Source organism: Adiantum capillus-veneris, chromosome 2, assembly GCF_014529385.1.
Source record: "Adiantum capillus-veneris isolate H3 chromosome 2, ASM1452938v2, whole genome shotgun sequence".
Lineage (NCBI taxonomy): Eukaryota > Viridiplantae > Streptophyta > Polypodiopsida > Polypodiales > Pteridaceae > Adiantum > Adiantum capillus-veneris.
The window spans coordinates 125,374,632-125,392,560 of record NC_140932.1 but is presented as its reverse complement, the minus strand read 5'-3'; the positions used below and the strand labels follow the sequence as shown (position 1 = coordinate 125,392,560).

At 41.9% G+C, this 17,929-nt stretch overlaps 1 protein-coding gene across 1 annotated transcript in view; it reads left to right on the top strand.

Moving 5' to 3' along the window:
* The window catches only part of LOC147463553 (uncharacterized), a 71,539-nt gene extending 54,497 nt beyond the window's left edge, over window positions 1-17,042 (top strand). The window contains exon 5 of the mRNA XM_086496808.1: window positions 16,675-17,042. Within this exon, the coding sequence (XP_086352934.1) occupies window positions 16,675-17,042 (368 nt within the window). The remainder of the gene's footprint in view (window positions 1-16,674) is intronic.
* Window positions 17,043-17,929: the final 887 nt, after the last annotated feature.

The following is a 17,929-nucleotide window of genomic DNA, read 5'->3' as shown; positions in this document are numbered from 1 at the left end:
CAAAATAGTCACCCACAAGACGCATTGTTTGCAAAATTGACAATTGTACACATCATAGGCAAAATGAATTGATTGGCAAATGTAATAATGACAATTGTACAACATCATAGGCATAAAGAATTGATTGGCAAAAGGAACTGCGGTGACAAATGTAATAATATACATGGTTCAAAAAGACGTATAAAATCCGTCTCATGATACATAAGCTATGAGAAACCCTAAACTAATGCTATCTAGCTACGGCTAAACTGACGTCGTCTAGTCAGACGTCTCATCGCGTCCAAGCGGCGTATCTGTCGGATTCTGCAAAAAAAGACAATAAGACAGCTTTCAGTAAGTATAAACATATAACGACATTTATAAAACAATACAAAAAATAAAAAAGAGTAAACCCTAATACTAACCATGCCGCCGCGAGAACTGAGAATGTCCATCAGGGCGTTTAAGCCCTTCCTGCCTGCGTACTTGCGCTCGTACGGTGTGGGATCACGTCCTGTCATCGACCACTGTCAAAACATACAAAGATTTCATTATGTTAGAACTAAAAAACTCATAAACCCTAAACTATCGAACATGCATAAAGAGCAATGTGAAAAGACTTACAAAATCGGCCTCAAATGATGCCCATCCACCGCTCCCCAAGTGGTGCGAGCTCCCTGCCTCTACTCGCGCTCTGGCTGCATCCTTTTGTTGCTTCCACTTGTCAGGATTCTCGCGCGCTGCTTTCTTCGCATTCTTCCAATCTTCTTTGGCCAGCCAATCTGGCCTATTCCACCCATTCTTGATTGCTTTTTGCACTTCGGAACGCTTGTGTTTGCATTATTCGTGCATTCGAATCTTCATCAGGTCTTCATTGAAGCGCTGATCCCGTGTTGGAACGGGAAACTCATCATGAAGTATGCTGATGACTCTGTTTTTTAAATCACTTGGTACTTCACTCCATTTGTTTAGTATATAGTGTCTAAACAGCTGAGAGCAAAGACCACGCATGCGCGAGATCACCTTCTTGCCGTCATCATCCATGATGATGCCGCCGCTGATGTCGACGGAGTAAGGCAAGCCCTCTGGCCGGTGACGCGTGAACCTGGGTGTCCCGGCAGGGGTCTCTAGCGGCGTGTCGATGGGGGTACGGACGTCAGGTGTCTCCACCGGCGTCTGGGCCCCGAAGCGAGGAGTGTCGAGTGGGGTGGCTCTTGGCGGAGTAGGTAGAGGTGTGTAGCTTCTAGGAACAGTCAGCCGTGCAAAACCTGGCGTAGATGGCGATGCTGTGGCTGGTGTGGGGGCGGGCAAAGAAGGGGAGGGTAAAGAGCCTCGTCGAACACGAGGCGGTGTGGAGGCATCGGTGGCGGAATCCCCACAACAACCGCCACCGCCACCACTAGAGCGCCGGTGTCTAGACGAGTGTGAAGCTCGTCTCGTCGACGCCGAAGCTTCGGAGCGCGCCGAATGCTCCGAAAGAGAGGGAGATGCGGATGGTGTAGGAACGCGCGATGATGCGCCAGAGCGATGACGCTCCACGTACCACTGTCTCTGTTGCGGTGACAAAGAAGAAAGAAACTCCTCATCATCCATACCTGCATTAAACACACGAATATTTAAACTTAATATTGAATGAATAGAGTAGACAATGACGCAAAGACCATTAAATACAATGACGTAATGATGCATATAAATACAATGACGCAATGAATCGAGTGATAGAAGAGGCAAGTCGAAAACTCAGAATTTTCAATCAAAAGATGTGAGCGCGAGTAGAAAAGAGCGTTATACACCATGGAAGGTACTTAGAGAGCCAGAGCTTTTACAACACGGAGCAAAATTGTTCAAATACAATATTTGTGGCTTTAAGAGATCTCTCTCTCATCCTCGCATAACTCAGCATAACTTCCTATATCTATATAGAGCTCTCCGTTTAAACACATATCCGCTGTTTCATTTTGTAGCTCCTCTGCATGCACCCCATATAGAGTAGTAGCATCTTGATGCTCGTCTGGCACCACCGCAGCGGCTTCTGATTGAGCATCTTCTCTGATCTCCTCCATTGATGTCGTTGTGATTGGCACATGGTAGCCTTCATACGTCCTTGCACTACGAGGGGCTACCTCTATGACGTACCACCAGTTTGATGTAGACTTTGTAGGATGAAATACTACCTGCCAGAGCCACATAACTTACATGAGATCTTTCAAGCACATAACTTGTAAAAGGGGGATGTTAACTATTTACATACTTACTTGTTCACAATGCTCGGGTAGTACGAAAGTGTCTCTTAGGTCAGTCCATTTCTTAGTAGAATCCACCTCAAGAAAACCAGACTCTCCTCTACGCATAGTAGCGTTGCGACCCTCCATGATTATCTTGAACCATTGCACGTCGAACAAGTCGACAAAAAATCCTCTGTAATCGATCCTCAAAATCTCTTGCAGCGTGCCGAAGTAAGTGAGTTCCGCCACCACAAGATCTGCATCAGAGGAACGTCGTCGACTAGACTGTTCAAATTTTGCCATGATTCCACAATCTTGAGTAAAACGCTTTTTGTCGATTCGTTCCACCCTAAAATGTCGACCTTTACACCATGCTGCTGTGTATGACTTATACTACAACGAACAAAGATTATGAGTGGCCGTTCAAATGTTTATAAATAAAGTCACTTGCTAGTCGTACATTGCAAACTTACCTTGGTCGCGCAACCCCGAGAGTACTCCCACTCTACTTCAGTCACTTCGTCACCGCATTGTTGTGCGCTTTTCAATTGGTTGTGCAACCATCTTAAGCTCATGAAGGTTGGTAGGCTCTCCAGAACCGCTTGATAGTGCATCGGTGGTCATCTTCCCCGTCTCCACTCGATTCGTGCCCTTTGTCGTTCTTGCTTTGCATCCTCATATTGTGAAATCCACTTTTGCATCACTGGATTGTGAAGCATGCAAAATCGGTTGATTTTAGCCTCTAAATCTTCCGTCATCTTCTTCTCAACACCAAGATTGCACATGACAATCCCAGATATGCGCTCATCATCTATGGTTCGCCATAGCGTGTCCCGGGATTTATCAAATCCGTCTAGCCACTCTCCAATGTACACTAGGGACTCTGATACCAACCAACCTTCTGCCATGCTACCCTCCGGACGTGCCTTTTGACGCACATATCCCTTAAGCGTTTTGATGAAACGCTCTAAGAAGAACATCCATCTGGAATGAACTGTGCCAGCTATTTCCACCTCATCAACTATGTGAACAAGAAGATGCACCTGAATGGTTAGCATTGTAGTAGGAAAATGTTTCTCAAACATGCACACAAGCTCCGCAGCATTTAGTTTGGCGAATGGTATGGAGTCTATGTTGATCTCCTTTTGTGAGATCCATTGCACCAGCTTTGCAAGTTTGTAGATTGTGTTACGGATGTCGAGAGACAAACATCCCTCAATGGCAACCGATAAAATAAACTGTAAAGTATATGCAGCAATGATATTAAAGTCCACATTTTATGCAATGATATTAAAGTCCACTATGAACGTACCTGACACATTTTATGCCAATCGTGTGACTTCAAACCGGTAAGCTTTCCTTCTTTAGTAAAACACGTTCGGAGAGAGTGCATTACGCCAGTGGGGGTCCGCAAAGATCGAATGGCCTCTTTTACTTTGCGTTCTTGGGCTCCTGTGAAAATCCATGGTGCTTTAGGGAGTTTTATCGATCCATCAGACGCTGTTTGCGGCCAATATTGCTCCATACGATCCACATTTCTAAGGTCAACTCTGGCTCCCAAAGTATCTTTCTTGCCGGTCAAATGGTCCCATAGTAGATTACCCACATTCTTGAATATGTGCATTGGATCGAGCAAGTGATTGATCATGAGTCGGGGCCAGTATGGTAACTCGTACCATAGAGATAGTCTCTTCATCCCTAGAGGCAATCCGTCATCGCACATCTCCTTCTGCTCTAACCATGCTTGTGCAGACATCCTTGGTGGCTCTCTTCCCAAAAAGCAGTCGCGTAACACATGATTCTCTGGAAGATACGCTTGATGACCTTCGTAGATTTTCTTCTTCAGTGAGGGTGCCCTACGTGCATTCAGTCTAGGTCCACATGTGACACATGCTCTGTATCCGCTTGTTTGAAACCCTGCATGTATACACATGATAATAGATCAACTATGGGAAAAAACAATATTTACAGTGTCTGAGTGAGGAGTGTCAATAGATCACCTGAGCATTCTGTTAGCCCGGGATAGTCATGCATGGTCCACATTAGAATGCCTCTGATCAAAGCATTCCGTCGTCCTGTGTGTCGGCTCATATCCACCACCTCTATGCAAATCCACAATTGTTGTAGCTCTTCCAATAGTGGACGAAGATACACATCCATATTCCCCACTTTATATCGCCCTGGCACAATCAAGCTTAGCCATAGGTGCCCCTTCTTCGTAGTCAACCACGGGGGAATGTTGTAGTTGAAGATGACAACGGGCCATACACTGTAAGATGTTGACCTTTGACCAAATGGATTTACGCCATCCATAGCCAGGCCTAAGCGCAAATTTCGAGCTTCCCTGGCAAAATCCGACCATGTTCCATCTATATGTTTCCAGGCTGCGCAATCTGCAGGAATTCGTAGCACACCATCCGAAGATTTATTCTCCTCATGCCATGATGCTAGGGCGGCCATGGACTTACATTCGAAGAAATGCTTGATGCGAGGAAGCAAAGGAAAATGTCGCAAAACCTTTTGTGGAATTTTTGTCCCGTGGAGATCTACTCGATATCTTTCGGAATCACATTTCGGACACTTCTCCATGTCTGTGTATTCCCCTCTGAAAAGAATGCAGTCATTAGGACAAGCGTGGATAGAATTGTAATCCATCCCCAAGTTTCGCAAAATCTTTCTTGCTTCATCTCGGGAATCTGGCATCACATTGTCAGCTGGTAGTATGTGCTCTTTCAGCAATCTACACAACATAAAAATATGATACAGTCGTGTAAAAATCTATCAGATCATTATACATTTAGAGTTCTATTAAAGTAAACTAACTGTAATAGATCACCTGAAAAGCGTTGTGACGCTAGTGTCACTCCATCCAAACTTTGCCTGCATGTTGAGAAGAACCAGGAGTGCTTTCAATCTAGACATACGTGCTCCATTATACAATGACGTATCGGCTTCACTTTTCATATCATCATAGATAAGCCTTTCTGAATCCATGATCGTCTCGATCATTTCATCAATCTCGGGCTCAAACATTGCCTCGTTGGGAATGTGCTCTGCATGATCATCCCCCGAGCTGTCAGAGGCTACATCTTGTGGCCTCACATATGCTGCTTGACCAAAGCGCCTGCGAACACGTCTATTGGGTTGCAAGATTGCTGCTTGTTGGCCATCGTCAGAGTCCGACGAGTTATAATTGGCAACAACTCGATCTATAATAGATGGATCGAACTCGCCAAATTCGTGAACGTGCTGCAAAGAAACACGTCTTGTCCGTCGCACAGCATGCTTGCATTGATTACAAGGACATAAGACCCTCGTTGAGAGATAGGTGTTTCGGTTGGACGGTCCCACATCCTCGTCGCTACTCATAATGAGGATAAAAAACTTATAACCTGGACAACAAATTTAATATTCTATTGGCATTCTTCGTCTTATCTCTCTCTCTCTCTCTCTCTCTCTCTCTCTACCTCACATTCTCTAGTCATGTCCAATCCCCGCACACCTCGGTCTAGAGGTGCACGGAGATCAGAACCACCGGGTTATAATCTCGTCTTTATTGGTCAATACCTATATTTGTGGGTACAAGAAATCTACACACCCACGTCTACATGATACTGCATGTAGTGGACAAAATCCCTTTGCCTCTTCTCTAGCTGTAGCACTTCACTTCATCTTAACATCTTTTCACAGTAGATCTTTTCACTGTTCGTCTAACTCTAAACCCTAAACCGTAAGTAATTCTTACGTGGACTCGATCTAACGTAAATAAGCGTAAATCTAAATAAACGTAAATCTAACTAAAAATAAAGCTAAATCTAATTTAACGTAAGTCTAATGACTAGAGGTTGTCTAGATGGTCATTGTGTCGGGGATGTAGTGACTCTTGCCGCCCTGAAGATCCACCTTCTTCTCTATCTTCTGAAGACATTTCACCAGTACTTTTGGATCGACGGAGCCCACCATGAGTGAAGGCAGCAATACCCTATATTCCATTGAGGGCTTTCTTCACCCGCTTCATGCAGGCATCGCAGTCTATGGAGACCTAAATCTAATCTAATATAACGTAAATCTAAATCTAGCTTAAATAAACGTAAATCTAGTTAAAAATAAACCTAAATCTAATTTAATGTAAGTCTACATATAACCTAATCTTTAACGTCTTTTAAGATAGTTTCCTACGACGTTATAACTCTCTTCTTCTTGTGTGTGTGCGCGTGTGTGGATGTGTGTGCCAATAAAAAGAGATAAATGGTATAACCTTTCTATCACCCATGCTAAGTATGATAGATTGATTATGCCATTTCCCTCTTGAATAATAGGTCTTCAGTTCAACTCCTCGTCGGCTAGATCTTTAGGTCTTTTAATTTTAATTAGTTTCCTACGACGTTAAATTAGTTTCTCTCTCTTTCTCTCTCAATGTGTGTGCGTTTTTTTGGATCGTATGCATGTTTTCTCTCTCTTTTCCTCTCTCAATGTGTGCGTTTTTTGTTTATGCATGTTCTCTCTCTCGTTTCCTCTCTCAATGCGTGCGTTTTTTGTTTATGCATGCTCTCTCTCTCTTTTTCTCTCTCAATGTGTGTGTGCATTCTTTGTTTATGTATGTGTGTGTGCGTTTTTGTTTTTGTTTGTACTCTCTCTCTCTCTCTCTCTCTCTCTCAAAAACACTATGTGTGTGTGTGTATGTGTGTGTGTGAGAGAGAGAGAGAGGGAGAGAGAAAGAGGGGAAGGGAACATGAGAATGAGGAGAGGGAAGGAGCATACCTGGCTCTCCTTCCTCTCCTCGTGTGTGTGTGTGTGTGTGTGTGTGTGTGTGTGTGTGTGTGTGTGTGTGTGTGTGTGTGGAGAAGAAAAAGAGAGAGAGAGAGAGAGAGAGAGAGAGAGTGAGGGAGAGCGTTACCTGCTCCTTGCTTGAGAGTGTCGAAAAACTCAGATCTGAGATCTGAGTTTTTGGGCGCGCTCGGTTAATTTTTTACCCCAGCCGGCGTCGCTATGAGCGTCGCTATAAGCGTCACTATGAGCGTCGCAAATTTCTTTGTAAATTTGCGACGCTCATAGCGACGCTCATAGCGACGCTCATAGCGACGCCGGGAATTTTTTTTTTGAACGTCGCTGTGTGAGCGTCGCTAATATGAAGAGCCTCTTGTAGTGGAGGAAGACTGGCCAGGACACTTATGGGAAAAAATATGAGAGATCAATGATGGGAGCCTAACTTTAAAGTCAGATCCTATAGAGGAAGTCTAGTTGGATAACCTACCTTCTGATATGAACATGGATTTACAATCCTTGTACGGGGATTGTGGATCGGAAGCTTCAGGAATGTCAAAACCATTGACATTAAACACATTACCTTCTTACTTGGGAGATAACAAAGATGAATCCATCATGTGCAAGACCACTCAAGTAAAAAGAGCTGAACAGACCCTAGAAGTAGACAACATTCATTCAATCATGTCTACACCCATCCAATGCATTCTTACCTGAGAGAACTGTTAAAACTCAGACCATACTTATGGAATGATTTATAGAAAACCCTAGAGAAAGTGGGGATAACGGGGTTAATCTCGAAGAATTTAGGAAAATTGAAAAATGAAATGGAAAACAAAGAGATTCGATCAGTTCCCATGAACAAGGTCGGAGAATATTATGAAGGGGAAGAAGAAAACACCACCCTCCCAGTGAAATATAATGACATTGAAACCATGGTGATACTGGATAGTGGGGTTGGCATAGCCATAGCCGCTAAAGTAGTATGGGAATCCTAGGGACAGCCAGCCATTAGACAAACTCGAATGAAATTGCAATTGGCTGACGGACACATTGAGAGACCTTTAGGGCTGCTTGAAAAAGTGATAGTCAAATCTTGTGGAATTAAATATCAACACACTTTTGCCATAGTAGACTTTGGGAAAAAACTCAACTATGAAATCATATTGGGAAGACCTTTCATGTGACAGGTACAGCTTATCCAAGATTGGAGAAACAACTATATGTACTTGAAGCAAGTGGGATCTATAACAAGAGTCAATCTAAAAGATCACGCTTATAGAGATGTCTTGAAAACACACGTCTAAGAGCCTTTGATTCAGTCTCTTCGACTGAAACTAAACTCCTATCCTGGTTAAACAAAGACACTCCTATTTGGATGTACGGAGCTTCAAAAAATGGATGCTTAAGACGAGAAGAATGTATCCTAGAAAGGGACTGCACTGACAAAGCCTACGTACCTGAACCCTTTCCAGAGCATTTATTTGAGTCATTCGATGGACTCAAATTTTAGCAACAATGGATGTATGTATGAATACGTCTATGCCTACTCAATTTTGTAATGAGGATGGCTACGACATAATTACCATCCAAATGATTTCAATCCTCAACATTGAAAACGAAGATGAGGAACCCAAGGACTTAATGAAAGCTCAATAAGTGTTTTTAGACCTCTATTACGATGCAACTGGTGAGTTAGACAAACACTCAGCTACCTCAGAAGATTCAGGGTAAAAAAAGAGCATACGAGAGCTAAGTTACTCTTAAAAGGAGGGGAGAAAAAGTTTTTTGACTTACCAAACCTGAAATCAAGAAGATAAAAATGGTATAGATGAAAGAGAGACACCAAAATTGTGAAAACACGGCTATGCCATCAATCTCCAGTAAAACACAATTCCTGATGCAGATAGATGCTAATGATTGCATCAAGGACAAAACAAATGGCAGATATCTTTCAAACAAAAACTCAAAAATGTCTCAAACATCGAGAAAAACAAGGAAGGGTACTCAAGAAAAATCACAGGATAAGAAACCACTCATGACCAGAGTCGAGTTGAAAAAAAAATATTAATAGTTGAAAAAAACTTTAAAAGAGATATATACAACCGAAATGGAAACCACAGAAGAGGATGGTAAGGATGTAATGCATGTTCCATCCCATTACAAAAAGTATACACTCCAAGATCGGAAAATCATTGTTGAACAACCTGTTAGGGAACTACGGAAACAAGGTGAATCTTATGAAGGACCTGAAAATGCTAAAAGGGTAGACTTGACTGAACCAGGAGAAGAGCCTAGACCTGCTTACATTGCAAATGACCTAACAGAAGAAGAAGAAAAGCTTTTGTTGAGCTTGCTAAAGGAATACCGAGATATCTTCGCTTGGTCTTACAAGGATCTCAAGGGTGTTGATCCAGAAATCTATCAACATACCATACCCATGAGAGATGATGCAAAACCAAGTAGGTAGAGACCATACATGTATAACGAAACATTTGCCAGGAAGATCAAAGAAGAGATTGAAAAACTAAAGGAAGCCGAATTCATTTACAAAATTGAACACACAGATTGGGTGTCTCCAATTGTGGTAGTATCCAAGAAGAATGGGAAATTACGAGTGTGTGTTAATCTCAAAAATGTGAATGCAGCTACCATCAACGACAACTTTCCTCTTCCGATAACTGAGCATGTTTTAGAACGAGTTGCAGGATACAATCAACTTTTGGTTGGCCCAAAAGATCAGCATAAAACTGCTTTTGCAACAGAATGGGGAATATTTTCCTATCGGGTTATGCCATTTGGGTTAACTAACACTCCAGCCACGTTTCAAAGGTTGATGAGCCATGCTTTCAAATAGTATGTTAGGAAATTCTTACAAGTATATATGGATGATCTATGTGTACATTCATCAATCCGGGCTGATCATTTTGAACACCTCAAAAAGGTATTTGAAAAATGTAGAATTTATAGGATTTGCTTAAATCCTGAAAAGTACACATTCATGGGAAGACAAGGAAAAATTCTTGGACATATAGTGTCTAAAAATGGCATAGCTACTGATATTGAGAAGATTCATGTCATTGCTAATTTTCCTAAACCAAAACAGTCAAGGGGGTACAAGCCTTCATGAGACATTGTGGATATTACTGACGATTCATCTACAGGTACGCTATAATTGCAAAACCCATGTATAGCTTGATTACACACTTGGAATGGACCGAGGCCGGTGAATAATCCTTCATGAAGCTTAAGCAAGCTCTCACCTCAGCTCCAATATTGAAAGCACTAGATTGGGATAAGGTATTCCACGTACATGTAGATGCTTCCAATTTTGCTATCGGTTGTATACTAGCTCAACTAAGAGATGGAAAAATTGACTTTCCTATTTCTTATGCTAGCCAACAACTGAACATGGTAGAAAAAATTACACCACCACCAAAAGAGCAGGACTAGGAATGATCTATGCCGTTAAAAATTATAGGCATTACCTATTGGCCAACAAGTTTGTGTTCTTTGTGGACCACCAAGCTTTGTTGTATTTGTCAACAAGCCACGCAGCACAGGAAGAATAGTGAGATGGTTCATTATTCTTCTCGAATTTGATTTCACTGTGGTTGTAAAAAAAGCCACTACACATCAACGAGCAGATCCTTTGTCAAGGATTGTTTCAGGGAAATCACCTAAAGTGGTAGACGATGATTTACCAGATGCCTATTTGTTCTTCGTAGAAATGATACCTAGATGGTCGGAAAACATTGTGTCATTAATGACAATAGCTCAAGTGGATTCACAAATACCGCTTCCTATCACAATTGGATTAATCGAGCAATTGGCTATGTATCAATTACTAGCTGGAAGGCTATACAAAAGAAATCGAGACGGGATATTGCTCTTATGCATAAACCCTGAAGAAAAAGAACAGTACCTAAGTCAAGCACATGTTACCATAGTAGGACTTCACTTTGCGGAAGACCAAACTATGCAACAAATCTTGAGACTTGGCGTATTTTGGCCGACTATGAGGAGAGATGTTCGATCTTTTGTAAAGGATTGCCCTCAACACCCATACCTCATGTAACATTGTTTCAAATGTCACTTGTTCCTAAGTGGAGTAATTATCTGGTTACTTACTTATCGAGACGAACATTTCTTGGGGATATGAGTAAACGCCGTCAAAGAGCAATTGAAACTGAAGCAAGAGACTATGCTCTTATTGGGAACCAATTGTATCGGAGAGATAAAGATCAACATTTGCGTCTTTGTGCAAATGAAAACGAGTATATTCTGATTATAGAACAAGCACATGCTGGATTAGCTAGAGGTCACTTTTCTAGTGAGACCACCACAAGAGCAATCTTGATGGCAGGCATATGGTGGCCAACACTTTTTGCAGATGCCAAAGAATATGTTCTAAGATGTGATGCTTGTCAACGAGCAAAAATGCCAACACGAAGCTACGGACCCAAGCTCAATTATCATTGTAGCTACGGACTATTTGACCAAGTGGGCCAAGGCTAAAGAAACTCAAAAGAATGATGCCAGAACCACTGTTGCATTCTTATATGAGTATGTATTTAAGAGATATGGACTGCCAATAGAGATTGTTAGTGATCGGGGAACTCATTTTCTCAATGAGGTAATAGAGTATTTGCTTAATGAGTTTATGATCATCCATAACAAATCAACTCCCTATCACCCACAAGCAAACGGACAAGCTGAGAATACGAATAAAATTCTTAGCTTGGTGCTGACTAAAGTGGTTAGTTCAAGAAGGACAGACTGGAAAATGAATCTCCATGCTGCTCTACGGGCTTATCGAGTTTCATTCAAAACAGCTCTAAATGCTACACCGTTTAACCTTGTTTATGGTCTTGATGCCATACTTCCAATAGAGTTTCTATTGCCGACATTAAGGGTAGCACAAAATATTGAGTGGACTGGACATGAATTGTCAGAAAGACTCGAAGATTTGGAAAAGCTAGACGAGCAAAGGCTATCTACTGTAGCTCATATCTATGCACAAAAGCGAAAACAAAAACAGTTTTTTGATTCCCACTTAATCACAAAAACCTTTAACAAAGGGGACTTAGTTCTGGTCTATTTCCTTAAGCAACACACTCCCAAGTTTAAGAAAAACGGAAACAGACCATTTATCATTGAAGATGTATCTCCAAGTGGAGCAATAAAATTGTCCACCCTAGATGGTGAACCAATGGCTAATTGGATTAGTGGATGTCATTTAAAGAAATACAATTTGCCACTAACCAATGAATTGATAGAGAGAATGCATACAACCAAACAAAGGAAGATCAAACGACAGCAAGTTATTGATAAAGCCCAAGAGGAAGCTAGGCTTCGGGTAGTCAAGTGGAAATCTGCTCTCAAGAATCAACAGATACCGATTCCCATCAACACTTTGGAAATAGATGATCGACAATGGAAATTACCTAAAGATGCAGTTTCAATAGATGATAACTGGCTAGATGGAATGGACATGCGCATCAAGTCAAGCATTGACGGCAGGAATAGCGACAATCAAAGGATGCAACAAGAACCTAACTCCAACATTGGGAGTATTCAACTTGAATGTGATAGTACATGGATGTTCATGTCCTCATCAGTTTGTATGCTTACTAGATGAACACATGAATGAGACGATGATTCTTGGAATTCCTTGGATACGTACATACAAAGCAGTACCAGATTGGGATACGAATCAACTAAAGCTATCACCTAAAGGAGGGAAACTCATTGTTCCAATTGCACCAAGCAAGGAGGAATGGAAAAGAAGCAATCAGAGACCAATCCACAAAGTCAATCTTCTCTATCCCCTTGACAATCAAATGCTACATATAGCATGCAAGGAGTAAGGAAAATTTGGGTACCAAAAGCACAGCTTAAGGATAAACCAATTCAGATCTGGGTGCTTAAAACTTCACCGACGAAACAAAAGAAGGTTCCAAGGGTAAAAGCACAGAGACGAGCATCTCCGAGCAAGGAACCTAACATGGAAATGGTTTGTAAGAAAAAGGAGCACTTATCTTCTCCACAGCCCGTGAAACCAATCAAGCAATGGCGAGTTAAGTCTCAACAGACTCCACCACACCATGCAGCACCACGCCGACCAAATTACCAATGGCGAGAAAAAGCTCGACAATAGTCAAAAGTGCTACCAACACCTCAAGCAATCAACTTGCTAAACCATCCCGATGGTACAATCAAACAGAGAGCACACAAACTACAAGATTTTGTCTTTGGAAGACATCAACAGAAAACCTCGACATCGGAAACCCTTGAGTTAATTACTCAAGACCCAACTCTTGCACAACATATTGGTTTGAATTGCATTGATTTTCATATCATGGTAGAGCCAATCACGGCTATGCATAGACACGGTTGTTCAACCCATGCACACGGTTGTTCAACTCATAAAAAATAGTCCTTTTTGAGTTTTTTTTCATCATTTTTGTTGATAATGAGGCTCAAAAATAGATAAATCCAACAAAAAACAATCAAACTGTGTTTTTCAAGGGATTTTCTTAATTATTGGATTTTACTTTACTTTTTTAGAGCTTTTTTTTTATTTTCTTTTAATTTTTCAAATAAATAAGTCAATAATTAATAATAAATAGCAGGGAAGCTCATATGGAAAAATGGAAGACACGCTGGTGATCAAAGTGACAAGGTGGACAAGCACCAAAAATTTCAATGAAATGAGAAGATGGAAGTGGGAAGCCTAAATTAGGCGGCCAAGCCTACTTTTGCAAAATTCTTGCAGAATGAGCTACAGAAATCCGATCAGGGAAATTTTTGAGTCTAACATAGATTTCACTGCCTAGTAGGAGTAGCGACGGAATCTGAGGAAAATTGGTTCAGGAAGTCCGGTAGCTAGTCTAAAGCCCTAAAGAAAACCCTAGAAACCGAGCAGTGCACGAAGACCTATGACCTAAAACTGACCATAGCGGCCTGCCAGCTTGACCAAATCGGATGAGATTTGAACCATAGCATGCCCTAACATAACAGAACCTTTCTATACCATAAGATGACCATTCGGCTGGGGTCAAGGGGGTCCCCAGTAGAAAAGTTAGGTTTTTGGCAAATGCCAGAATTCTGACCTGACTCCATAGGTGGCATGCTAATGAGATCCATATACAATGTATATGATTGGTTTGGTGAGATCCATCAAGCAAAGCCCTCAAAAAGCAGAAAATGGATCGAAGGTACAAAGCATCAGATTCAACATACGGGGTCAAACTAACTCCAAATGAGCCAGAATTGGATAGATTGCTTTACGACTATGTTGCGGACAAGTTCAAAGCCTCAAAGTTGATCGACCAACCCAACAGACAGAGTAGTCACAAAAAACGATGATTTCAGAGTCGACAGAACACAAAGTGATGCCAGCATGACCAAACTTGACCAAATTCAATGTAGGACTTGTATTAGCTGTATGAAACATGTCTAGGTCAAAATTTGTAGGTTTAACAAAGTTTTGTCACTATTGTAAATAATCGCGATTATTTACTTTTGCATCAGTTTTGCTTGGAAATTGTCAAATCACCTCACCTATCATGTGTACACACCTATTACACGCCAAAAATGAAGTATGAGCCAAAATAACCACCCATTACTTGTAAAATTGCCAAAAAACGCAAAGAAGTCTTTGCAAGCCAAAATTTGGGTTATGGACCACATTTCTTGATCCAAATCACTTTATATCTCATACCCAAGGTCCCTACAATGCCTAGAACCAATTTGTACCAAAAAATGTCAATTTTGGAAGAAAAGTTAATAATCGTGATTATTTACTTTTTGGTCAAAATTGGGGAATTTTGATATTTTGTCATCATACATCCAAAGTACATGATGTGTTAAGCTCACTAGCCAATTTTGAATCAATTTGGAGTTCAAATCTCAAATTTCCTTTATATCTACTGTTTCAGAGACGTAAAGCCAAAATCTGGTACCAACTTCACCCTGTGCATCCAAATGAGCCCATATTTCACTCAGAGCATGTATTTGGTATATACTTCAAGCCTATGAAGCCAAGTCTGCAAAAAGTTGAAAATTTTTCTCAGCTGTAAATAATAGTGATTATTTACTTTGGTTGCAATTTTTGTTTTGACCATGCAGTTTTATTCGTTGCATGTTTTTATGCATCTTTTCTTGTTCAAAAATTGATTTGAAGCAAATTGGACCAAACTATCAGCATTTCAGTCTAAAAGGACATTTCAGAGAAAATTCTGACAAATCTGCTAACTTTGCACTCTATTCACTGAAAAGGAGCAATGCAAGCAGCGGAGAGGGCCAAGAAGAAGCTAAACCAAAAAGAGAAACTACAAGAACTACCCGTGTATCAACTAGACCCCGAGTCAGTCAAAGCAGCAAAGACATCCTACCTTTCCAGAGAACAGTTAGAAGAGCACCACACTACGGTCTTCACTGGTAGGTTCAAGAGTGAAGAGGGGCATCAGGTGGAGTTGCAACTCCTGCCCAAAGAAGTCTATGATATAGCTACCAAGCCAGAGACAAAAGAGGCTAACCATAGGTTGGGGCTCAGGCATTTCTACAAACAAGAGCCTTGCGGAGTGGACTTTTAGAAAGCTTACGAGCTTCTATCCACCATCAAAGAAGACGGAACCGCACAGATATCAGACACCCAAGGGAACAAGATCAAAGTAGTGATCACAAAAGAGATAGTGGCAGAGGCACTTAGACTGCCCGCTGAAGGAATGACCATGCGGGCAAGAGACAGGAAAACCGTAGGCACATTTACCAAAGAGACAACCGCGGCTACATTCGTCGATCTTATCCAAAAACAGGTGGAAGAGCCAACCCATTTGTACCACCAGCACTTTCATTTTCTGGCAAAAAGGCCACCAAGGTTCACTACTCCAAATCACGACGTGGCCACCACATTCACTCAGGTTCTCAAGTCGCCAACAAGACAGTCCGTGGACCACGTGCAGTATGTCTTGACAACCTTGAAGGGCACCAAGAAGGAAGGCAAAATCATGTACTTGGGTGCGCCAGAGGTCTTGACTCAAATAGCATATCATGCCATGAGCATGGCCGACAACCTACCACCTGCCCCTGATCAGAATACATGGATATTGGCCGCACAACCCTCTCTAAGAGCTACAAGGTCAGGTAAAAGATCATATAAATCTGATGATGAGTCAGCTCATAGCTTGTCGGAATGGCACAGCAACGAGAGTTCTGACAATGAAGAAAAGAGAGCTCGGAGAGAAGAGATGAAAAGGAAAGTTGTGGTGCACACCAAGAAGAGCCAGCTCAAAAACAAGCACGCTTTGAAAGAGAGAAACAGGCATACTAACACAATAAGGGAAGGACCTAGAAAAATGGGTACCTGCAGGACTGAAAAGCCCTCAAACAAAGCATCATACAAGAAAAGAGACGGATGATCCATCAAAGAATTTAGAAAGAATGTACCAAGAGTTTGAAGCTCTGAAGCTGAAGGAGGCAGAAGAAGCTGCAAAGAAAGCCAAGGAAGCGGAAGACCAAAGGCAAGCCGAGGAAACGGCTAGCCAAGAGCAAAGCCATTGATCTCCCCGACCCACCTCACCGCCTACAGAACAAGAAGACCATCCCATGCCTAGCCCGCCACCATCACATGCAGGCAAAGACACCAATGAATAAGTAGATCCTAAGAAAGAGAAAGATTCTGCGTCCACCCAACAAACAGAATTTGCACAAGAGGTTGACCACCCTAATGGACAAGAAGAAAAAGAAGTCGAGCCAGAACAAGAGAAGGCAGTAAAAGATACTCAAAAGCCAGGAGAGGAAAATGCAATTAGATCTGAAAAAGAGACTGATAAAAAAGCAGATGCAAAAAAAGAGTCTACCACTGCACATGAGACAGAGCACGAGCCAGAAACGGAAGAAAGGCCGTCACCTGAAGAGACTTCTACTCAGCCAGAAACTGCCGAGGCATCAAAGCCTCGGGATGGCCAAGATGAAGACCGACCATCTACCTCCACACAAGAACCACCAACAGTTACGATGCAGCAAGAAGCAACACATGACGCTGCAGGCACATCTCATCTGGCATGACAGGAGGAGTGGCAGTCAAACAATGAAGTAATAGTACAGGTCAATGAATATGCACGGCAGATGCAGAAATGACGGAGAGACTCCACTCAGCAGCACTAAATCGTAGCACCAAGGCCAAAGAACTTGAGATGGTGATCGACACTCTCCAAGGAGAGTTAGAAGACAGGATGATTGTCATCACTGATCTTCAAAGGCAGGTGCAAGAGATGAAGGCAGAAGCGGAACAGCATCAGTTGGCCAGAGATAACAACAAAAAGAAATGGAGGAGTTAGGTGATCTACTCACTAAACTGTCCGATGCGTGCCTGCAAAACAAAAGATGAGCAGCTTACAAAAGTTACAAATGAACTTCTTATGACATATCTGTCAGCTCAGAAAATTCAAGTGCAATTAGATGTTGCCAATGATTCTCTGCAGTATTTGGAACAGAGGATCAATGATCAGGCCATTTTCTTACGGCAAATCAAAGAAAATCCAGCCCTGGCCTCGATCAAAGGAACTGACGAAGTGTATAAGGCACTTGAAAATAAAAACAAAGACCTAGAATTGAAATTAAAGCTAGAACAATCACAGCGCAGGGACCTGGCATTGATGCGGGTTCAGAGAGAGCAGGAGCTTCTAAAGGAGATAACAGAACTCAAGCGGATTAATCAACTCCTTAGAGATGGATAACCAGACACGCAGGAAGAGGAAGTCACTTCAGAGACGCCACAGATAGACATAACCTCGGTCTTGTTTGCTGAGTTTGAGACACAATCAATAGTAGAGCCGAGTGGTAACAAAGATTATTAGAGTCATATCACGGATGAAGACACAGTACAGTGTCAATGTTCCAGATGTCAAAAGCTGCAGAAGATGCACTGAAGGAGAAGATCACCCTAGAGGTGG